This window comes from Hippopotamus amphibius, chromosome 6, assembly GCF_030028045.1.
Source record: "Hippopotamus amphibius kiboko isolate mHipAmp2 chromosome 6, mHipAmp2.hap2, whole genome shotgun sequence".
In the NCBI taxonomy this organism is placed as follows: Eukaryota; Metazoa; Chordata; class Mammalia; order Artiodactyla; family Hippopotamidae; genus Hippopotamus; species Hippopotamus amphibius.
In genome coordinates this window covers 59,752,383-59,776,800 of record NC_080191.1, presented here as the reverse complement: position 1 = coordinate 59,776,800, position 24,418 = coordinate 59,752,383, and the positions used below count along the sequence as shown (strand labels likewise).

General features: G+C 43.6%; 1 protein-coding gene across 7 annotated transcripts in view; it reads right to left on the bottom strand.

Annotated features, from left to right (window-relative positions):
- Positions 1–24,418, bottom strand: part of ARID1B (AT-rich interaction domain 1B) — a 389,909-nt gene that overhangs the window by 38,672 nt on the left and 326,819 nt on the right. For 6 of the 7 annotated variants that reach the window (XM_057739653.1, XM_057739658.1, XM_057739654.1 and 3 more), the window contains 3 exons: positions 18,003–18,330; positions 16,032–16,160; positions 879–1,024 (listed from right to left, as the gene is read on the bottom strand). In XM_057739653.1, the coding sequence (XP_057595636.1) occupies positions 879–1,024; positions 16,032–16,160; positions 18,003–18,330 (603 nt within the window). The remainder of the gene's footprint in view (positions 1–878; positions 1,025–16,031; positions 16,161–18,002; positions 18,331–24,418) is intronic. The other variant, XM_057739657.1, reaches the window with a different exon arrangement.

The following is a 24,418-nucleotide window of genomic DNA, read 5'->3' as shown; positions in this document are numbered from 1 at the left end:
GCAAAACTCTGCGGTAAAGGAGGGAATCCTACCCAAAGCGTGGGCGCCAGAGAAAGTTAACAGGTCAGGTGAAACACATCAGCGCTCTCTCATTTAAAGAGCAGCGTTCATCACCGCTAGATAGTTAGAGGGCTTGTAAGGAGGTGGTTCAGGACCCACGGGGTCTAAGCACGTGGAACATTTGCACAGTTTTAGACATTCTTGTTATTTCCACAAACTGACAGAATACTCTTACTCCACTAATCAGATGGGATTTGGTAAGAATGCAATTATTGAGATCATAAAGTGTTCTGAAAAAATTAAACATCACGAAAAACTTGAAACAATTCATTAAAAAATGCATACTTTCTCAACAGAAATAGTCTACAAATAGCACTTAAAAAACAAATATTTTCATGTATAGATTTTAAGGTGAGTTTCCCTATATGGAAAAAAAACAACCCCAAACCAAAAACCTATTTCAAACAGCCCCTTGTCCTACCCTTCAATCATTTCCTCTGAAATATGAATTTTAAATGCTTATCTCCACCACTGTCAAATGGAGACTACAGACTTTGTCATAGGATCTTCCAACATGCCTAATAATGCCCAAAGATAAAAAGAGCTTAGTGTATATACTCTGCAAGCAATCTCCAATGACACTTGAAATATGTCCACATATTACACAAATACAGAATGAATAAAAATAATTTACATAAAATGTAATGTAATCTTCAAGTCTTAATAGATTGAGCAAGTATCCAAGCAGCAGAGTAGTATTTTCCCCCTTTTCGCCAAATGATCCGACTGCTCGAGTTGCTTTTTCACTTTCAGTGGCACCAGCCTAAGAGGAGAGAGGGGGAGGGCAGCCCTCAGAAGCACAGAGCTGCCAAGGTTACCTGTTGAGCTGTTCACCATATTGGGTGTCATGCTGTAGGGGGGCGCCTGGGTGTTCATCAGGCCGGAGCTGTTGTTCATGGGCTGGCTGTAGGGAGAGCTGGAAGCCATGAGTCCACTCTGATTCATGCCGGGAAAGCCGCCTTGCCTATAGGAAGAGAAAGCACACGCATACGTACACTGACCATGCACAGTAGCAGCGGTTTACCCTGGCAGTCACTTCTCATAATGGCAGTCATTTATGCAAGGGGTGGGGCCATTATTTTTCTTGTTCCCTTAAAATAATTTATTTCCTGGAGCGAGAGGCTGAACTCTACTGCTAAGTAATTATTTAATACACTATGCAAAAATTACAAACAATATCAGTTCCACAAATAATGTCAGGTGTTCCAGGTTATAATTTATATAGAGGAATATAAGCAGGAAAGGGGGAACTTGAAATAAGAACAGGAATTACAAAAGCAAGCAAAATTAATTTCTAACATTTAGAAAGATTTGACTCTTTATTAACACTACTTAATATCCTTGCATCAAAAACCAAAAGTCAAGAAATGAAAAACAAATGGGCAGTGTGAAAATGTTGTTTAAAAATTTTTTTCTTTGATCTAAATTTTCTGATATAACGAATATGGGAGAAAGAAAGCATTTCCAAAACTCCCTTTAACATTCTGCAATGAGGTACTATTAAAAACACACCAATTTCCCTTTATTCAAATTATACAGTAAACATCAGACTTCCACTTCTTTTTGTAGGACTTCTGTGACAGGAGGGAAAGGGGAGCTTTTAGACGAGCTGTACATGTCCCAATAGGCTCCCAGTCACCCCTCCTCCACTGCTGTGCAGACATTTTTCTGGTGACTTAGTTCTGTTAGTTTTGTGCCTACGCTCTGCAAAAGACAAACTTTTCCTCACTCTTACAAAGAGGAAAAGGGTACTCTTTGATCTGAAGGAGACAACTGTCACACAATGTCATTTCTCTAACTGCTGGTAATGAGACAGGGAAAGGTGAGGGGACAGGTTTAAAAGGCACGGCGGCTTAATTCTCCCAGGAAAATTAAAACGCAAAAAGAAAGATGACGGCAATGTGGCAAAATCTTGAAAAGACTCCACTGTTATAGTCAAGCTTTTCTTATGTAAATAGCATACTTTAAAAAAATTATCAATGTTTTGGCTACTAACGTTTACTCTTAGGAGTAAAGCTGATAGGAGGGTTAAAATGCACCGACACTTTGCTTATCTGTTCCAAATTAACTATGACAACTCCCTCCACCTCCATTAAGCTATCATTTTAATTGTGGCTCTCCGCATAATAGTAAAAAACATTTTTAATAGATTCTTTAAGAAATTAACACAAGTCATTAAAAAATACTATTCTTTATGTGTAGCTATTTTCAGTGGATCCAACTTTCTGGCTGGTAGAAGTTGTTCAAACATGGCCTATCTGAGAATTCAAAGCACTAAAGGTTTGAGTGGTTTTTTCTCTCTTTTACATATTATACCAACCATATAGAGAAATTCTGTACAAACTAACACTTATGATGGCTTGGAAAGAATATTCTAGAAGGCTGAAAGGCTAATGTGAGTGTGGCTCTAGGAGGAAGGAGTGTTACATCTTCCTTGAATTCTCAGCTCACCTAAGCCCCGCTTTGAATAACTAAAGATTGTGGTAATAGCCTGCAGTTCATTACAATGGGTCTAAGATCACCCAGTGGCTTCCGATTAACCTCTAGTCATCAAATACTTATAAATATACTGCCCAGCAGCTATGAACATATCCCTGTATGGTTAGGGTCTTAAACATCAGCATCGTAGACTGCTGGCATTAATTTCAATATCTTAGGTTCTCTTCTGAGGTGTTTCATTCAAAAAGACAATTCAGCATTTATGTAACTGTTTCAAAGGAAAACAAGTAGCACCTGTTGGGACTGTTCTCTTAATTTCTTAGCTGATAAATCACATGAAGAACATCCTTAACTTATGAGCAGGCTGTGTTTTCTGGAACCTACTTCCAAGCCAGTGATTGTTTTCAAGTTTTAGCCAACTTTCACCCATTCTTCAAGACCCAGTTTTAGAGGCCACCTGCTCTATGAAGGCTGCCCTTATTCCTCAACCTGGAAGCTCTGCCTTTTCCAGACTCTGTGCCTTTTATACCTTTTTATAGCTTTATAGCTTCTGCATTTTCCTTTGTATATTAAAATAATTTATGTTCGTATGCCTCCTGAGAAGTGCAAATGAGCACATCACAGCTACTAAAAAGTATTTGTTAAATGAACGAATTGATAGAGAACATATTTATCATTGTGAATAGGCATTTTGAAAGATGGCCACCTTTTCAAGCTTCCACCAAATTCAGTTTCACATGTGGTGAAACTAACGTGTATGAAACTAACAGTACCTTAAGCACACTTGTTTACAACTAAGGTGGAAAAAGAGAATCAGAGTATAAAATCCATTAGGCAGATGGTTAAATTAAGTAACCTCAAAGGTCCTACTCTAATCTATTATTTCTCCCCCAAGTCTGCACGGTTCATCTTCAATCACCATAAGATGATGAAAGTGCACATAACAGAGGTTTTAAAAAAACAAAAAGTTAAAGATTTAAAGGTCCATGTGGTGGATGTCAGTCACTGGATACAATGGTCCTCAATTAAACTATACCTATAGTCTTAAGAGTCTGGTTGAAAAGCCAGGGCTCTTGACTCTGTCACTAGGGACACCTTCCGCTGTCACTGGGATCTGGGGGAAAAGCACTTTGGCTCTCTTAGCCTCAGTGTTTTACATCTGAACATGGAGGAACTGCTAATGATAAAAACATCAATAATTTATTAAGTGCTTACACATATAACTGGCATGATTTCTAGGTACTTTACACATTTAATTTTTTAAGTTCCTGGAGGAAGGGAGATGGCATTATGCTCATATACAGAGAAAGAAGGTAAGAATCAGAGAGATTAAATAACTTGCCTTAAGACACACAGTAAGTGGCAGAAGCAGAAGTCCCCAAGTCTGCTTTCAGCCCAGTATACTATATACTTCCTCTCTAAGGGCCCTCTAACAACGCTAGCTCTCGATGAGAAAAGTGGCCTGTCGTGTCCTTCCTCTCGTCTACCATACTCCTCCTTCCTTGTAGAAAGTGACAGATCAGAGCAGTGCTTTTCTCTGGGCTTCCTGGAGGGCTCACTCGTGAGGTGAACACAGTGAGAGGTAGTAGAAGTGGACAGACCAGCGCCCTGGACACCAGCCTTGAGGAGGGAGTTTATCCTGGATGCTGCAGGTCTCTTGGGTTACATCCAAACAGGGAAGGAGCTAAGGGGGGAATGGGCCTTCCCAGCAGAGCAGGGCATGTGTGGCCACGAGCATGCACTCCGCCACCTGTCTAAACGGGGGAGAGAGCCAGTCTGTCATCATCACAGAAGAAATCCTATTCATTACTGCTTTGGAAATGACTGCCAAGACTACTGGTAATTTTGAACAAGCAAAATGGGCTTGATACTAAAAAAGAACTTTCAACGCCCTCTGCTGAATTTTGGAAATTGAGACAATTTGTTTTTTGGAAGGCAACACAAGATGGTGGCCTCTCTGACCAGACTGAGCGCTCCAACTTATTGTGGTGCCGCTGACATAAGAGCATTTCCAGGGCTCACGACAGAAGGCTGATGTGGCTGGGCTGACTACCATTACTAGGGCCACAGCAGCCTCTGAAGACGTTGGTCCCTTTCCAGAGGCAGCGCTCACGGACTACCAGCTCTCTTTCTGACCACAGCAACATTTGGAAAGCTCCAAATGGAATTAGGAGAGCAAAGAAATAAGCCACCAGTTTTTTTTTTCCTCCACAAAAGGAAACAAGAGCAATAAAACAAAAATAGACGAAAATACCAACCGACAAGAGGGAAGCGGTTTCAACGTAAAACCCTACCAAAATGTAAGTTGTACCTGGAAGAGCAAAGTGCCCTACCTCAATCTCCAGGTCTGTGAACTGCTGGGCTATCGTTTCTAGTGGGTCTAGGGGCTCAGATGGTTTTTGTTACGAATGACCACTCTCCTGATGCCACGGATTCCTAACCCGCGATGACTGTGGCAGTGAATGCCTGACAGTGTCTGGGGGTGGGGGTGAGAGATGCTGGAAAACCGAGTCTCACTGCTGTCAGGCTGCTGAGGTGGCTACTGGACCGCGCCCCGTGAAAACAACTGTGTGGGGCGGCTCACAAATCGCCATGTGCTGACCACTTGGCTGGCGCTGGCCGGGGCTGGGGGTGGGGGACGCCTGGGGGACAGCCCACATGACTCCCCAGTCTCGGAAGTGTCGACATGGGATGTGGGGGTTGCTATTTAAACGCGTGGACTTGCAGAATAACCAGAGGGACTTTAAACGGTCTTCAGTTGGGACTAGACCTGAATGTGTAGGATCCGTCATTCCATGAAAAGAAAGCAGGTTATTACGAGAATAATTCAGAAGTGGAGCCGGGAAAAGCACTTCCCTCCAGCACTCCTCATCCCTGCTCCGTCTACAGACACGAGCAAGTGGTTTCTCATAGATCCCGCTTTTATTCACTTTGGAGATTTCTCAAACATCACACATTAATCTGCCAATAAAGGGGTGGCTTTGGAGGAGAAATCCCAGAAGCAAACACCAGTTTTAAAGTGACCATTTCCAATGGCTCTCTGTGAAAACAGAAAGGAGAATGTAGCTTCCCACCACAGTTTGAATTTAGCCGGTAAAAATATCAGTATGAAATTCAACATAGAGTAACCACAAACTTCTAAATATCTTGTTTTTAAGTCAACTACAATAAAATAAAATAAGGTCTGTACATGATTTTGGTGCTTTAAAAGAATACTTAGGCCATACTGTTTTAGCAATCACCAACTATTTTTTCTCAACAGGGTAGACTGGAAAGTGTGAAATGTCTATTTTGAAAATGAATAGATTTCTGATACAGCTCTTTGGAGGAGGGTAGGGACAGACAGAAGAAATGCTTTGGAAATAGACACCACATGAGTGAAGCCACTTTATATAAAGTCCTAGTGGCAAAGACACATGGAGAGACGCTCACTATGAAGAGTCCTAGCACTGCAAATACCACCCTTGAGTTATGCCCCAAGGAACAGAAAGCAGTGTGTGAGCTTTACTGGAAAACAGGATGACTGCCAAACATATGCATCTTTCTCTATAGGGACGGTTGCTATGGATGTAGTTTAATTTATGAAGCCAGAAAATACTGCTTACTGACAAAATAAACGAGATTAACACTGAAATTTGGGGCACTTTCTCACTTAAACCTAACAGTTATCAGAACCAGGAACTTGAAACTCTGAGAAGCCCAATTCCAGCAGAGCTTATCCTTGGAGAGCTCTAATCGTATACATAATGTTACACTGGATGCCCTATTTTAATTGTTTTATAAACACAAAAAGTTTGCATGTATGTGTCCAGATCACTGGTGAAACAGACTCAACCTAAGTTACCCAGTAGCTCTTCCAAAGCAGTACCAAGAGGGACATGTTCAGTCAAGATTATTTAAAATCTAATATCTGAAGAGTGAAAATCACTAGCTTTGCCCCCCAAACAACAGTGAAACAAGTGAAAGCTGTCCGAGCTGCAGCCCATTTTCGGTGTGGCCAATCCATCGGTACCCCAGTGACAACAAACGCAACTGCAGTTCTCGTGGCGAAATAATGTTATAATCTCAACAAGCCTGCTGCTCTGGCTAGAAATCAACCCTAGAAAGGTAAAATGGCACTTGTATCATCAAACCAAAGACAAAGAACAAGCGCAAGTGCCAAAGACTTAAAAAACTAGGTTCTCGGAAAGATGCACAGCCACAATGCCGCTTTTTAAAAAGCGATTGCACCCCGTTCCCTCAGGAAGACATGCTCTAATAACAAAATGAGTCAGAAATAGCTTCTGTGTAGCTGAGGGCAACAGTCATGTGTTTATGATGGGTGTGGGAGGAGAGGGGGAGGAAGGAGTCCACCAGCGGGCCCAAGCAAACACAAGTCAAGTAACCAGAGCAGGGCGTGTCCAACGGCAGGCATGCCGTGTGGGTGAAGGAGAGGTGCGTGCGCTGGGGCGCTTATGAGGCGGGCAGAGAACGTTCCCTGAGGAAGGGATGCCGGCCCCCCAACCCCTCTCCTCAGGTGAGATCTGAGGGACGGAACCGGCCTCAATCGGGTGAGGAGGGGAGGAGAGGAGAGCAGAGAACAGAGATCAGAGGGAGAGGAAGGGCCAGGCCACGCGAGGCTTACGGTTTTCTGCGGTTTTCCCTGTACCCTAAGAGAAGAAATGGCAGAAAAGGATGTGTATTTCAAAGGCACGGTCCTCTGGCTGGGGGAGGGGGAACACCAGAGGCAGGAAGAACGAACACAGGGCAACAGGCGTGCACAAGAATCCAGGTGAGAGAAGGTGGCACGTGGCCTCGGGGTGGAAGCACCAGGAGCTGAGCGCGCGCGACCTCAGGGGTGAACTGGCAGCACTTGGTGATGAGGCAGACACTGTGTGGAAAGAACAGGTGGCCGGGACGTCTCCTGGCTGCCCCGCTGCACAGGGGTAGGTGAGGGGCAGCTGCTGTGAGGGGAGATGCCAAGGAGACACGAGCTGGGCTCTGGACCTGTGGGGTCTGAGCTGCCAGGAGGCGGCTGGAGACAAGGCTGGAAAGCAGAGGGCAGGGCCTTTCAGCCATCCTTCCTCCCCAGGCAGGAGTGCCCTTCACCACACTTCTTGGTCTGTTTCCTAAGATCTTCCCTTGTTGTGAACATGATCTCTCTCTGAGGCAGCCTGTTCCCTTAAAGAGAGCTGAAATGGGTATGATGCCGGCAACTAATCGCTAGAGCAACAATTCTCAGTCATTTCCCAGCTATAAATCAGCAACTCCCCAAACCCTTTGGTAAGTGATACATTTAAGTTTTTTCTTTTCCCCTTTAAGAATGGGCAAAGAGGAATGTGATAACATTCCTGGTTACTGAAAAAGACCCTTTCGATAGAGGGGAGTGATGATTTTGTTAGCATATTCTCCAGGAATGGCCTTTAGTGAGTATGTATTTGCAGGTAACTCTTCAGAGCAGAACTTCTCTCACACGTGTCTCTGCCTTGGGCCTATATAACGTGGTGATGCCCACAGGGCCTCTCCTTAGGTCCTAAAGCATTCCTCCTGGTTATCTCCACCTTTCTCCGAAGAGCTGTCTTTTCACCCCTGCATCTCAGTGAAGCTGAGGAATCCTGCATATTCCATCCTGAATTTCCGGGAAGCCTATTACATCAGAAACCTTGTTTCCCTTTTTGCTAACTACTTCCTGCAGACTTCTCAGAGGGCTCCAACCTGTTATCAGCTCTGCTCCTGGCACTCACTCTAAAAAGGCACCTGTCGTGCATTTTCAAGACTGAGTACTTCCTTTTCGCCTCAATGCAGGTAACTGGTTTTAGTTGTTCCTAAAGCAGCTGACTGATCTTCACCTTCTCTCGAATGGTCTTCACCTTCTCTCGCAATGCAGCTAGGAGAACAGATAGCGCTCCAGGCTTCCGAAGCGAGAGACTTCCTTGCTGGGGTGTGAAGAAAATGCAAAAACCGTCTGGCTGCTTGAATTTTGGTAACTGGTAACTAAGAACGTTCTCTTCATCCCAAAGTTGATTTTGGTTTGTTGAGCCTATTGTTCCATTATTATGAACTGTTTACTGGCAATCATATAAAAATGAACCAGAAGTCTCCCTTTTGAGGATGCTACATTCAGAGATTTTGACAGGAGCACTTCCCTCAAGTGTAGGGCATTATAAAAGCCACAGGGGGCAGCACTGGGTTCTAAACCTGTCTTTTCCCTGCAAGAGGTGACCCCCGCACTCTGCAGGTGCCGGCATATGCCGCTCCAGACTGGCCTCTAATAAGACGTAACCGGCACAGTTTCCTTGTCTGGTAAAAATGAGATCTGCTGAATCCCGGGAAAGAAAAATTAGTTGCCTCTGATGTCCCCCACAGCAAGAAAAAAGCGCCCCTTTCTAACTGCATTATATTAAAGATCTTTAAGAAAACTTATCTTGACATCATAATACCTTAAGATCTCGATTTACAAAGAGGACTATTCCTTTTCAGTGATAGGAGTTCCCGCCTTTGCACCAGGACACTCCCTTCCTGGGTACAAGCCATAAGGGAGAGTGAACTGACACAGGAATGAGTCTCCTTGGAGGTCTGGGCACCGGGGACACAGGCAGCAAATGGATGGGGCGGACACCGAGGAGCCCAGTAGCAGGAAGCAAGGAGCTGAGCCAGGTGCTGTCTTAGGAGGGGACAGATCTCACGTGCATTCGGACTTCTCGTACCTTAATGGACCAATCTGTCGGCTGAAAAAACAATGGAACTCAATGCAATCCTGAGATCTGCATCGCTTACATTTTACCACAGCAACAGTCTGTAAAACCCTCTAACAAGGAATGCACTTGTCCAGGGCTGCAGTGCCAGGAAAGATATCAACATGGTTATTTCCAACTTACAAAAAAATCCTCCTAAAATTCTTACAGATTTTCTGAGCTAAAGGTGGCCCTGGGACACAAAGTTACTTGATTTGTTTCAGCAAAACACTGTTTAAAACTGGGGTAAAAAATGTTGCAAGAAAGGCTTGACAGCTGAGCAAAACTACAGGTCTTCACGTGCGCGCCAGGCACGCAGCCCTGAGAAGCAGGGGATGCGGGATGCAGCAAGTTGGGACTGGCAGGTATTCCACAGTCAGAGGCAATTCAGTAAGAGCTAACACCTTAAAACCTGATGGTCTGGTTTTTTAATCCAGGTAATGGAAATGGAGTTCAAAATAAGAATGAAGGTCAAGATCAGGAGAGCCTCAGGGAGTTGTTCCCACAGCCTTAATGCTACCAGCTAAGAGGCTCCCTGAGCGGTCAGAGCATCCAGCCCCCCACCTATGATCGTCACACGGTCCCCTGCAACACCTCCCCCACCCCAGACTGGGACAGACCAAGACCCAGATCACATCCTCTTCAGCACTTTATAAACCGTTCCTGTTGCCTTCAGCCCCAAACCCTGCTGACGTTATGAGATTTCAGACTGAGAACAATGCGACACTTTCTGGTCTCAGCCTCAGAACCTCGCGGGTTGGTGCTGAGACCAATGGTACTACCTGGGGCATACGTGATTGCAACAGTCCTACCTTTAGCAACCCTGAATAGCTGGGATTGGCTGGGCTGTGTTGCTGATTTTTCCCGGTGATGGGTGGACCTATAATGCTGATTCTAGATGTGATATTCCCAGTTTGTCCAGTGTGTGTATGTGGTATGTGGGGGCAGATATGTTAGTGGGCCCATGAGGTTTGACAGGAAGACAAGCTGCCTGGATGAATGAACAGGGGCACACACTCCAGTGACGGGGGACTCGTCCGGTTAATAAGAGCCCCAACCTGATACACATGTCATCGTGAGTTCTCTTAGACGGTAAAGACAGCAGCCTGCTGCGAGAGCAGTAGACTGGGACGTGGATAGAAGACATTCTGAATAAAGAAGGCAGGTCCAGGAATGGAGGGGAACTTGGCCTATCTCAGAGTACGAGGTGGATACTGATATCTGAGAGGATGCTCAGAGGTAGAAAGTAAGACAAAAGATCGCCAAAGCCTGAGTCATGCTATCAGGTCTGTTTAAATAGCAGTTCCTCCTATTTCAGTCCAGTGTCCCCAGCTCTAGTCCAGCATTTTCTTCAGTCAGCGTCTATCAGGTACAAAGCACGGGCTATCCGACCTTGGGCTTTCCTGCCTCTTCCCTGCGTGTTCTTCACTAGTGCTCTTCAGCAGCAGGAATCCCTACTGCAATCCCCAGATCTGTGCTGGTCTTCTACACCAGTATCACCCAGTGGCTTTATAAAAAATACAGGCCCACGAGCCTCACCTGGCATGAGGCTGGGGTGAGGGTGTGTGTGTATATTTAAAAATCTCTCTAGATAATAACCAGTTATTTAAGGAACTTCACAGACTCTAGTCCATTAAAGGTTTGCTGTACGTTTCAGACTTTGATTCCCTGGATCTTATCAGACTTCAAGAAAAATCTCTGTTGGTTTTTTAAAAATTAGTGTTTTACTACTTTTTGATCTGAAGACTAATAAATATACTTTATGGCTGCTATAATAATTTTGGAACTCTGAAAGATTTGATTGAAATCATAATCTTACAATACCAACATAGTAATATTCATTCAAATTCTAAACTTTGCAGGGAAAAAAGGAGCTAAACATTAAAGCATAGTGTTTAGATGTTAAAGCAAAGGCTTACATTTAATTGCAAAAATTAAAACTCTATTTAAGCCTTTGAAATCTTTTCGCTTTGTCCTTCAATAACATGACTTTTCAAATCATAGCTTATTATTTTAATACCTAATTGTCTAAAATCCAAAGGGCTAAATTCTTAGTTAACACAAATCACTCACAGCTCTTCAAGCCCATGCACCCACTATAACTGGGGCTGGACACACATGTGTTTTTGCCCCTTCTCTTTCACGTGTGAATGCACAGTAATCTCCACTACTGTGTTTCCACATCAGCGGTTCCTAGCCCATCAGCAGACTGCGTCATACTGGCTTCAGAGGAAAATAATACAGAAAAAGTGCCTTGCTGGCAAATAGCAACAGGGGAAATGAATTATAAGTACACCTCAATGAAAAACAGTTGTTGGAGGGTGCTTGGGGGGTGCACACAAGACACAGATATAAGCGTCTACGTAGGCACCACCCACCAGGGTCTGCACGTGCAGCTGGCTGCTCCTCAGCAGAGCAACCACTGCTCAGACTCTCCCAAGACATCCCGCCATGTCAACATCAATAGTCAGGTTGCTATTGATCAAGCTGCCTTATGGTTAAGACTTCATGAAATTTATTCACTCTGTTAAAGGGTTGCTAAGATTGAAAAATAATATTAAAATTCCTAATCTTCTACTTTACCAAAAACAAAAATATTTTAAAACTAATTTCAGTTATCCTGGCTTTTGGTGTGACTTAAGAATTAAAATGTAGGTCTCTAGACTCAGGGTTGTGATATTCAGTATAAAAATTCCCTCCTAGGCAGGAGAAATGAGACTTTTCAAATTGACTCATTTTTGCTTTCTTTTTTTTAAAGCAAGAAGTATGAGAGTTTTCCTCCATCTGATATTCAGTTAGTTCACTGGGGAGTCTTTCAGGGACAGAAGAGGATGACAGATATCGCTTGTATCAGCATCACGTAGGTGTATGCATTTATCTGGGTAAAAATGCCAACTTCTGTCTCTACTCTTGCACGACTCAGAAACCTTACTTTAACAGCTACGCTCCAGTCTCAAGAATGCAGCATGTTAAAGTGCAACTGGTGGGCAATCGAAGGGTGAAAAGGACAGAAATTCAAACCCAACTGTGCGCCATCAAGTAAACTGTCACTTGGTCTCACAAGGTGTATGGTTCTAGAAACAAACTACTCATGATGTGCAGGGAGTCTGAGTGGGAAGCAGCAAAGCGCTCCCTTCCTTTCAGGTGCAACAAAGGCTGAGCTAAAGAAAAACAATCCAGACCTTGATGCAAGAAGTAAGATCTCCAATAAGACACTGATGAATATTTGCTTTCTAATAGTATCAATAGATTTACCTTTAGACATGAAGGAGAACTAAAATTAAGAGATTTTTTTTTTTTAAGAAGAAAATCTACAGAGACAGCACTAAGTAGAAGGAAGAGTAATAGGCCCAGGAGACAAAGCCCTGGGGCCTACTTTGCCCTGCCTGTAACTAACTAACCCTGGGCCCATAACGTTGTGGGTCTTGGTTTCCTTCATCATAAAATTGAGGGGTACAGACTGGATACCATCTAAAATATTTCCAGCTCTAAAATTCTACTATTGTACAATTGAAATTCTATATCCTCTAGGAACCTATCCTGATGAAAATATTATTATCCAAAAGATCTGTGCCAGGACTTTGACACAGACCATCTCAAGTCACTGAAGACTTGGTTAAAGCTGAGATATAGGAGGTGCTTGGGGTGGCTGACTTCAAGGAATCAAAATCTATTATGGCCTAAAGATCCAGGGCTTGCCAGGCCTTCTGTAAGTTCACTGAAGTCATGCATCATCCTTGGAGCTCATTTCCAAGAAAAAAAACCTGGGTAATGCTGAAATATCCGAATTCACAGATGAGCTGCATTGGGCAGAGATGCCAATTGTGGAACAATACCAGGTGGGTGCCACCTGGAATGAATGAATGAATGCAAAACACACTAAATGGCTAAGGGAAATTTATTTTACTTGTGTATGTGTGTTAAGCATAGAGGTAAACCATTCAAAACATACAAAGGAGTATGTTACAGGCTGGTATTCACGGAAGTGCTTCTTTAGAAGCAGTAGGCCAAAGTCTCTCCTAAACGTCTGGCCAACCTTGGCTCATCTGTGCTTTGACAACGTCTCAGAGTCCTTCCAACGTGATGCTACAGACAGCCATCATCTGCCAGCCCTGACTAGGCTTTTAGTAATAAGACAACCCGTATTTTCCACTCTGTTTCTCATTACTTCAAAAGAATAGAACATTATCTACAAATGCTTTAAAAGTGAACATAACAAGGCATCTTCTGAGCATATCAAGTGCGTATGAGTGGCAGGCCCTGGACAGACATTACATATAAATTGTTAATTTTAAATTACTGGAGAGTATTACTCAGCTCATCACGTTCTATTGTAAACTGTCTGCAAATCAAAATGAGGGAGTCCTTTACTCAAAAGGTGACAAAGAAAAAACAATTCATCCATATGTTCCTTAACTTATTCAAGGCAGCGGTTTTACTCTCAGTGTCACTCTTAAAAAAGGAATTAGTAAAACGGCTTCCAACCGGTTACATCTGTGTGTTTTTTCTCTATACTATCTTATATCCAACTAGCTGAGAAAGCCTGAAGCAGAACTGCCACATTCCTTCATTCTTGCAGTTAGCTGTCTCTGTCTAATTGCACGTGCACACACGCACGCACGCACGCACATGCGCACAAACACACATGCTCTCTCCCTCCCTTCGTCACTAATTTGTCTTTTTCAGATTCTTTGATAGGCTCTCGGCCCTTTGGGATTCTGACTTGAGAGAGAGGTCATTATAACAAACTCTACAAACTATACTGTGTTTCTGAAAGGCTTAGGCTGCTTCTTCCCGATAAACTGCCATTTAGTGAACGGGCTTTTCAAGTTGCCAACCTAACTTTAATCTGACAGAGCTATCAATGGGAAAGAAAACAAAAGCAAAAGCAAAAACATGACTTTGCTGCAATGGGCTGTTAAGTAAAGCAAAAACGTTGAAAATCAAATTTCCTAATCCATAGCACTGAAACATGTACTACACATGTTTTCTCACATTCCAGCTTCTGCTTTTAAAAAAAGGACACGACAGGTTATGTATATGGTAAAGTGCAAAGGAAGGTTTAAAGTAGAAATAAAACTTTCTTTTCTTTCTCTTTTAGAAAGAATAGTGTAAACACAAACGCTAAAATTCAGAGCTGATAGGGATGGGGCTGCAAAGATGAGCTTTTGCCAACTGTGCTTCATGGTTTACAAAGAATCACTCCAACGTCTTTCTTCTTCTTTTTAATTAAGGAGGAGGTGCTGTATTCTAAGGAAGCTATCTGGATGCTGCTGGCTGACATGCAGATTTCATCTTCCCGTGCTGGTTGGCTAACATTGATTTTCTGCCCCAGTGGAAGAGATTTTACTCTGATGCATGCCATTTAAATTCATTTTACACAGCTGCTTAATGTGGCTTGGCAAGGCACAGCCAAACTAGCTTCATGGGTCTAAACAGGACTCCTGAGCTGGGAAAGGACAGAGCCTGTGGGTTAGCAGCTGATGGTAAATGCTCTTCTCCCCACACTGTTCTCTTCCTACCAACTCATGAAGTGACCTTGAAGGTAGCACAAGAAAGGAAAAAAGGAGAAAGACCATTTCTCCAAAATAAGTATGTTTACCTCATTCTACACTTATTTCACTTTTAGGATTATGTTTACAGAATTCTTTGTTGGTCCACATTTAGGACCATGTTTACAGGGTTTAGAACTCTCAATTGCAAAATTATCATTTGCTCTTGTTGCCTAAATAAATGTATATTGAATACAAAACCGTTAGAAAGCTCTCTGTGTCATGCGTTCATAACAAGCAGTGAAAACAGTTCTGTAAGTTTAGTCTTTAAACAAAGCTGGTTGACTGTTCCCTGTTTTATTTTACAAAACGGTTGTATCTTCCTACTGAAACCAACTCCTTAACATGAGTCAATCTGTGTGAGATAATCTTAACATTACTATATGCTAAGTGATATCAATAAAAATATTTTTGCTTAGACAACACTCAATAATAATATACTTTAATAAGAGTATCTACTAACCTAAAGACAGTGACAGGCTGATATTATAGTTTTATAGTAGGAAAGAAGAGATACTTTTTGTTGCTGTATGTAATTCCTGTGTTGAAATTGATAATAAGATGGCAACACTGTTTAGAAAAAAAAATCTGTTTTGGATTATTTGGTAGTATTTTCCTGGTGACTTCAATATTCCAAACCTCCTTGGGAGAAGGAAATAACAGAAATCTTTGGCACAGATGTTTGCTCAGTGATGATGTCATGAAACCCCTTGCAAGTCCCATTAAGAACCTAAGCCCTGCCTCCTGCAGCCCTTGTGGGCTCTCGTCCATGAGGCCGCCGCACTCTGAATTCAGGGCGCGTATGGGAGCAGGCTGCTGTAGTGGCAGGAGTGACAACAACACAGTCATGATAACAGTGCTACACAACAGCAGTTCTAGACAACACAATGACAGCAGTGGGGGACATGACGCTGGACTAGGTGACTTCATTCCTTTTACGTAGATAAAAGTTTCTGCTTCCCTCTCAGGCACGAAGGAAAGAAGCCATGCTGAAGCCATGCAAAGACAGGATCTGGGGGACGGCATGCAGGTCTCCACCAAACCACCACGGTACTGCGGTGAGAATGAAAAACGAAACGGAACAAAACAAACAAAAAACCCGAAACAAACAAAAATAAACAAAAGACAGCCCCCTCTGGGATGGATTTCCTTTTAGGTCTTTCACTCTCTTGCTTTGGGTGTTCCTTTCGCAGCCAGATGGCATGTTCATTAACAGTTTAAAAAAATGCCCAGGACCCGCAGCAAGTCAGGGCATGTGGCTACCTACCCGTACTGGTCAGGCTGGTGCATCATGGGAGCCTGAGAGTTGCCATAGTTGGGGTGCTGGGAAGAAAACATGGGGCGTCCGCCAGCCCCAGACTGGCTGGGATAAGCAGGCGACCTAATGTATGGTGGCCTAAAGTAGAACAGAAGAACAACTTCTTTGGATTTGTTCCGTAGACAAGTATGAACCCCCTGTCCATTACGTTATTTCCACACATAGGTGTGGAGGTTACAGAATGTGGCAGAAAACTCTGTACATGCAGCTGCCTGGCAGTGGAGCTGGAGATCAATCCTTCAAAACAAGGGTGGGGGCAGGGCGAAGGAGAGAGAAAGTCAGGTTCTCGAATCCAGTCTCAGTTTTGCGGTTCTGAAGCATAGCTTTGACTTTGGTAAAAGCCAAAAAACAAACAGTCTCCATGTAAACTCCTGGAGAGCTCTGATGGGCGGGATGTGAGGGTGAGGCTTCGGAATGGTCTACCGAGTAGAAACAGAACGTGGAGATGCGCGGATGTATACTTATACATTAATTTATGTAAAATTACCTATACACTGATTCAGAAAGGGAGCACAGCAGGACTTTTTAATCAAACAATTATGCCTTAATCTCTACGGTTATCTTCTTCCCACATCACTATCCAAGGCTTTATGCCAAATGCAATCAAGTACTTTCTCCTTAAAAAGGAAATAACTTGGGCTTTTTGAGTTGCGACAACGGACAATTTCATTTAAACCTAAATTAGAACTTCAACTGGACCAGCCAAATCAGTCCTCACGGATAGGTATATTAAAACATTCTGTCTACAGCCTGCATAGGTTCAGTTCAGAGGTACTGTGCTGGGGTTCAGAAGGTTCTAAGTAATTGTAACGTGGATGAGAGAGAGAGAAAGGTCGGGGCGGGGGGGGGGGGGGGGTGGGGGGGGCGGGGAAGAGAGAGAAAAGACTGACTTTCATTTTGATTCCTCAAAGTAAATTTATTATTTTGTGGAGCAAACGGTGAGACTGGAAGGGTCCCTAACATTCCCAAATAGCAGCTTCAGAGGAAAAGTAACAAAGGGATACATTTACACACACACACACACACACAAGCTCTTATTTCCCTTTGACAAAATCAGACTCTTCTATCTTTTCTTCTGAAGATACCGTATCTTCATACATATCTTTCAGTGTCCTTTGTTTTATAACATACCTTTACATATGTTGAACAGAATTCAAACATTTTGACATGTAAGTCTTTTAAAACATATTCTCTTTGCCTCATACATTTTTAATTTGGTTATTTTTATACAGGTCAAGTATTTACTTCAGAATTAATTTTAAAATTCAAGCTTAAGAACAAGTAAGTAATTGAGGCTAAAGCCTTGCTCTATCAACTTAAACTTTCGGACATATAATCCTTTATTAACCACCTTTTGGTTTGGACAGAGAGAGAGGAGAGAAAGGTATGCCCAGAAAAATAAAATACGACATAAGAACATGAAGTAATAAATCTCACACGTATACATTTAGACAGACACACAATACACGTATGTGCACATACAAAGTTTCTATTTTATAAAGGTTTTTATGGTGAGGTTAAAAAATAAAAAGGAGACGTTCTTTTTGAATGTTTTAGATCTTGGCCAGTTTTTCGGCTCTAGAATTTCCTGCTGGAACCTCCCTGTGTTAAGGGGAACCACACAGACACTCCCAGTGCCACGGGCTCTGGGTTGCTTGCTGCAGTGACTACTCATAGCCGTTTCAAATAACCTCCCACACCTGACTTGCCCGCTACTGATTCATTCCTCCATGTCTCACAGAACACGGGCCACCATTTACTTCTCTGACCTTTACGGTACGGAACAGACAGTGCAAAGGGAATGGCCAAACCAAGTGACCCTCCGCTGCTCCCCACCCCTGTGTGACCAGGGGATGACGCGGCTCTGGGCTCTGCATGTGCGCACACATCCACACACAGACCTCTCGCCCGACGGCATACCTGCTTTGTGCCGAGTTTGCAGCGGCCTGCATCACTGCGGCAGCTGCCTCCTGTGCCTTACGGTTCACGGTTGGCATGGGCGGCCCCATTCCTGGCCCTCCCTGCTGAGACATGCCAGGAGAACTGGGGGTCATGCTGCTCATAGTTCCAGGAAATGGTCTGTTCTGCATCCCAGCTGATGGCACTCGTCCCAGGGGCACGGCACCGCACGGCTGGCTTGGCCCTGGTCCGTGCATCTGGCTGTTGGCACTGATGCCCATGCCGGGCCCTGGGCCGCTGTAGCTTGCACTGGGCACTCCACTATACGTTGGGGGTCTGGAGTAGTTACCTAAATAAAAATCAAACAGAAAGGAAAGCCTTTTACTTAACATTTGAACTTGCGAAACCATTCACTGGAAATACTTCGTGTCCAGCCATGTGATCAACACAGAATATTAGTCATTATTCTCATTAACCCTTCCCCTATGGGCACAGATGAGGTTGGCAGTCTCAAAATATGCTCTCTCTGCACATTCCAAAGGCAAAGGGCCACACAGGACCACTGTAGCACAGAGGGAAATCCAGGCTGTCACCGAAACCATCTATGAACGGACACAGGTTGCAAGTGCCGTGTGGGGCTTCCGCACATCCTACAACTCACCCTCTTACCAAAATTTAACGAAAGTAATTATTTCAGGCCCCAGTCCTTAGGTGAACACCAATCTGAGGCGGCACCACTACATCACTACCACACTGGACAGTTACGATAAAGCTTTCAGAAGGTATAAGAAAACACGCACATATGGTCAAAATTACCCTTCAAAATCCCACCAGAGGTGTCCTGTGGAAATGCGACATTAGTCTAGCAGAGTCAGCGTTTCACGGGTGTCTGGAAGACTTTCTGCTTGAGCACCAGATAAAGCGGCGGGTCCGTACTTGGTGCCGTGTCTTATGAAATAAGTTTCAAGCACTGGCATGGCACTCAGCCCAGAGAGATGGTACCACTACGGGAAGCAGGCAGGGTCCCAGGCTGACAGGAGTGCCCCCAGTCTCACCTCCCATCCCTGCTCACACAGGGCACGTGCTCCAGAGCAGGAAGGCCTGGACTAGTCCAGCAGTTTCGTTTTCTCTCTTCTTCCACACCTTTTATTTTGATTGTGTGTACATAAATTACATTCAAGTAAACTGAAGGCATATATAATGCCACTTCAATAATAATAACTGCTGAACCACACTACATGTGAGACATTGGGTTAAGTGCTTTCCATCAATGATTTCATTCACGTCTCCAATAATTATATGAAATATAGATCCAACCATGACTCCATTTACAAATGAAGAAAATCAACAGCTCATAGGTTAGGATTCAAGCTCAAGCAAAACGATGATGGAATCCATGTAATTAACCAATAAAATATGCTGCCTCCCAATAAGTGACTGCTGAAATGAAATATATGCAAAAGGGTGTCTGTAGAATATGGATTAGTGTTTCTCCAACTGTGCTTACTACCTTCTGGAGGAATCTCTTCATGTATAACTGTTCTAGGCACAGAGGATGTAAAGTTAAATACAATGCAATTTCTGTACTCCAGAAGCTCACAACCTAAGTGTGTGTGTGTGTGTGTGTGTGTGTGTGTGTGTGTGTGTGTATGAGGTGGAGCAGCAGGGGTAAGATGAGAAGAAATACAAAAGCAAAAACAAAAAGATAATGCACTCTGAAAAGTGTAAGAGAAAGAAGAGTAAGTCTGTGTGGGGTAGGGGTGCAGGGGGTCGTCCATGGTGAGGGGCTGAGTGAAGGTTTTTGAAAAACCACCTTGGGTCACAACCCAGGAGTCCGTGTGGGGCAGGCTCTGGGATCTGGGAGAACTGGGGCTGAGTGAAGACTCCGTACGTATACTGACAATGTGACTTTAGGTAAGATGCTTCAATTCTCCTTCGTTTCAGTCCGTTCTCTGTAAAATAGAGATAATCCTCTATAATACCCAAACATGGGTGCAAAAATGGTAGGGGGTCACTGTTGGATGGTGAATAAGGCAGAAAAGGGCAGGGAGTACCTGTGGATGAGGCCTTGGACAATGGCACAGACGGTGAGAGAGCAAACTCGAGAGCAAGTCACTGTTGAGCTCCATGTGGCCGTGAGAAGGGGGCAGAGGCAAGAGGTCCCCTGTACAGGCTTCCAAGCCTGGGGGTTATTCTGAAGGAGAGGAGGAGCTTCTCCAGATTTCCAGCCGAAATTGGGTTGGATTACTGACAACAATAAAAGCCAGTCATTGATATTCACTGTGTGCTAACTAAGCTCAGTTCCAAGTTCTTTGCATTACCTCCTTTAACCCTTACATCAAGCCTAAGAGGTCCCTGTCATTATCCTCCTCACTTTAGGGAGGAGGAGCTTGAGGTGTGCGATGTGGAGAGGGCTGTCCCAAGGTCACATGGCTAAAACGCCTCCGAGCCACTGTCTGCACCGGGCTGTCTGCTAGCCGCACCGCTGACCGGCCTCTCAAATACTTAAGGAAAACCACACTTACGTAACGGTATCGTCACAATCGTGAAAGCAGGTTTTCTTAAGTGCACACTACCTACAAATCTGTAAGAAGCCCAGACTTTTCAACACTGGCTGGTGTCTGCCCTGTTAGGTGCCTCATGTGAGCTCCCTTACATGGCTGTTCATGAAGTGTACTACTCACTGAAGGTGGTGTGAAGGTCACTGTTCACACAGACCACGGGCCAAGCACACTTTCTGTAAAGGGCTGGAGAGTAAATATTTTAGGCTCTGTGGGCTAGATAGCGCTCTGTCAAAACTAAACTGCCCCTGCAGCCCCGATGCAGCCAGAGGCCACACACGCACAAATGGGAGTGCCTGTGTTCCAACAAAATTGTATTTACAAACACAGTGGCCGGCCAGAGTGGCCACCATCTGCTGAGCCCTGCGGCACACCAGTCTTGGGACCAGCTTCCTCAGAAAGTCCTCCACCAGCACAAAAGCAGCCAGCAGCTGCTTTTCCCTGAACATCCCTGGAAGCCACAGAAAAGGCTGGCGAGGAACCACAAAGCGAGGCGCTGGCCACCAGGGGAGCTGGAATGGACAGGAACACAGAAGGGAAGAGAAGGAAGGGACAGCAGACGTGCAACATAAATCACCTCGGGGCCCCTAAGGTGCATGTGAGTTAGCCTTCTATGCCAGCACCTCATATGTAAACTGCCTTTCCGTGAAGATACTCTGTCTTAGCAGAAAAAATCAAACTGATACTGTTTCCAAGTAAAAGGTAAACATTCATTGTTTGTCAATTTCAAAGTTTTTTATAAAAAGTTTGGAGGTTGCTCTGAATCTCCCATCCCACGGGACCACACAGAAGGTCCCCGTCTGTTTCCCCATCACACCATCTCAGTGGAAAGGGCACCTTATGCTCATCCTGGGATGCAAAGCGGTGGGCAGGATGCTGGGTCCTGCCTCTTCCCACGCCTTCTCAGAGCACGTCCGCAGAACGCCTCTGTAGCAGGAAAAGACTCCCCCCCACCCCACCTGCCCCATTGGCCTCACAAGCCCTTCACTTTCAGATTATCTGATAACATCGCTGAGGTACAGTGCTCCTTTCTGGCTCTTGCTTTTATTAAAAATAAGCAAACATTTACAGTTTGAATGCAAATGAAATTAATTCACATATTCTTTCTGTTGCTCTGTAGCTAGTTTCCACCCTCCCCCAACACTTGATAAGTGACTCACTTGGTAAGAAACTTTATTCAGTGAAAACATATGTACCCTTTGCTTTCGAAGGAAATGAAATGACACTTTAATCTTGTTTTAGGAAACAAGCATTTACATGGTTATTGCGGACTGTGCCCATGATGCAGTTTTATATGACAGTGAGGTCCCTGATTTTGCTGAATTCTGCTTATAGTTGAAGTAGAATGCTGCTCGTAATTGGAACAGAGAAATACTGTCACTCTGGGTTCTTGCACCTTGGGTTTAACTGGCAGTTAGAAGCTGTATTTTAATGAACACAAAGAAAAGAAACAACTGAGATGTTCAGTAACCCTCTACCCGACTTCTGGCTTTTCCATTCATTTTATGTACTAAAAAGACAAGAGCTGTGTTTCAATAGCTTTGCTCAATTCAGCAGCTGGTCTTCGTTGTGCAGCAGGAAGCACTCTGTAATCGGGCGAAGTGTGCATCAGAGCACAAGCACCAGGCACACCCATACACGCATGTGTGCTCTTGTACTTAGAAAGGCCCACTGAGTGCTGGGCTCCCAACCTTATTTTTCCTCAATCAGCTGGGCTGATTTCACGAGCTGGCACTCAAAAGCACATGTCAAGGGAATATGTTCTAATTATAGAGGCCTCTATTTGGTAGAAGAAATACAAAGTCCCCTTTTCTTCTCCTTGAAACGTTAGACTTTCCTCATTAAACTTACATGCCTGGATAGAAATGGTTTCTAAAGGCTTTAAATGGCTTAAGAGGCAGCAACGGATAAAGCATAGGCTCTAGAAACTGGGTTTGAATACCGGTTCTGAGCCTTCCTAGGGGCACGGCCTTGGACAGCTTATTTAACCTCTCGGAACATCCGTTTTGCCAGGTAAAGTAATGAGAATAATGGGGACTAGGTAGAAAGTGACTAGTGCAGTGCCAAGCACAGAATTACCTAAAAAATGACAGTTATCACCGCGATCATCAACAACATCATCAATAATCATTAATATAATCTTTCCTCCATAGTCTTTTAAAAATGTGTGGAAGTAATGAAAAATGATTTGCATCCCCCCACTCTGCCTACTCGATAACATATCTTTCTCTCCAAAATAAACAAAAACCAAATATGTAAGCCAAGCAAAATATGAGAGGAAAAGCCAGGAATGAGAAGTGCAACCTTATTTCCATGTTTCTCTAATAGATTAGTAATTTGTTGGCACCAGCTCTGACAGAAAACAGATGGATGCAGCATTAAGCACAATGAAGGCAGCAGATGCTGGGCCGGCCCACCTCAGCTGGACGGGTCCCGCAGCCAAGTCCGAGAGCCCACAGTGTTCAAGTGGGTTCATCTTGGCACACCAGCTTTGGAAAACTGGTCACCAAATGAATTCAGATTTCAACCCACCAGGAGTCGTAGTCACGCATCAGAGAGAGGAAGAGGGAGCTAGGCTCTATCCAAGTCACCATCATTATTTTAGAGGATCACAAATCATTCTCTACCTGACTTTAGAATTCTAAAATTTGCGAGTTACAATTAATATTCCAAGCTTACTGCTTTTATTGACTTATTAAATGCTTCCCCTTATTTTACTTCTCAGTTTCAACCATCCAACAATTACTTGTGAACAACTACTGCATGCAAGGTCCTATGTTATTCCCCTCTGCTGTGGAGGGTAAAATGGTGCACAAATCATAGAATAGCCACTGGGTGGGAAAAAAATAAATGGATAATTAGCTACATACTAGGAGAAACATATTTGTGAATTAGGGCTAAATTTAGCCAATGATCACCACTTTTTATGGCCATCTACTACGTAATATTAAGTCATGCTTACTGAGGTAGAATTTATACGCATCAGCAACCATATATGCCCTGTAACCACCAGCACAGTTAAGACATGGGATGTGTCTATCGGGACGACAAGGTGCCATTTTCTGGTCAATCTCATCCCTACCCCCGGCAACCACTGCTCTGGTGTCTGTTCCTACAGTTTTGCCTTCCCCAGGATGTCACAGAAATAGAGTCACACAGCATCTCGCCTGGCTCCTTTCTCTCAGTATCATGCTTTTGAAATTCATCCATAGTGTTGTGCCTATCAGTAGTCTCTTCCCTTTTGTTGCCAAGTAGTGTTCCATTCTGTGGACATTTGGGCTGTTTCCAGTTTCTGGCAATCATGAATAAAGCTGCTGACATTTGCACAGGGGTCTGAGTGGATATATGTTTCATCTCTCTTGGTAAACTCTAGGGATGAGAGTGCTAGGTTGTATGATAAGTCTATTTTTAACTTTGTAAGAAACTCCATTAAAATACACATGAGAGTTCTAATTGCTCTCCTGTACATCCTCGATATTGTCAATTTCTTAAAAATATTAGCCATTCCAGTAGGTGTATAGTGGATATTGTTGTGGCTTTAATTTTCATTTCTCTAATAACAAATGATTTTGTCAGAGCACTTCTCATGTAAGATCCTTGCTATGCAAAAAAATTTTACATTTAAAAAACCTTCTTCCAATGTTACTTTTCTCTCAGACTGATCTCACAATGCTGTACTTTCAGGCACAGCTTTAGGAGAGAAACTGAGCAGTTAAGAAGACCACAAATGCAGATTCAAAATGAAAGTGAACTTACCCCAAGTTGCGTTAAATCCTACTATTTGTGGCAACAGAGATAATTTTTCTTTTTGAACTGATATATAAGGTACCATATTTTTCCTAGGTCAACATACATTTTTAAAAGTCTTCAAAATGT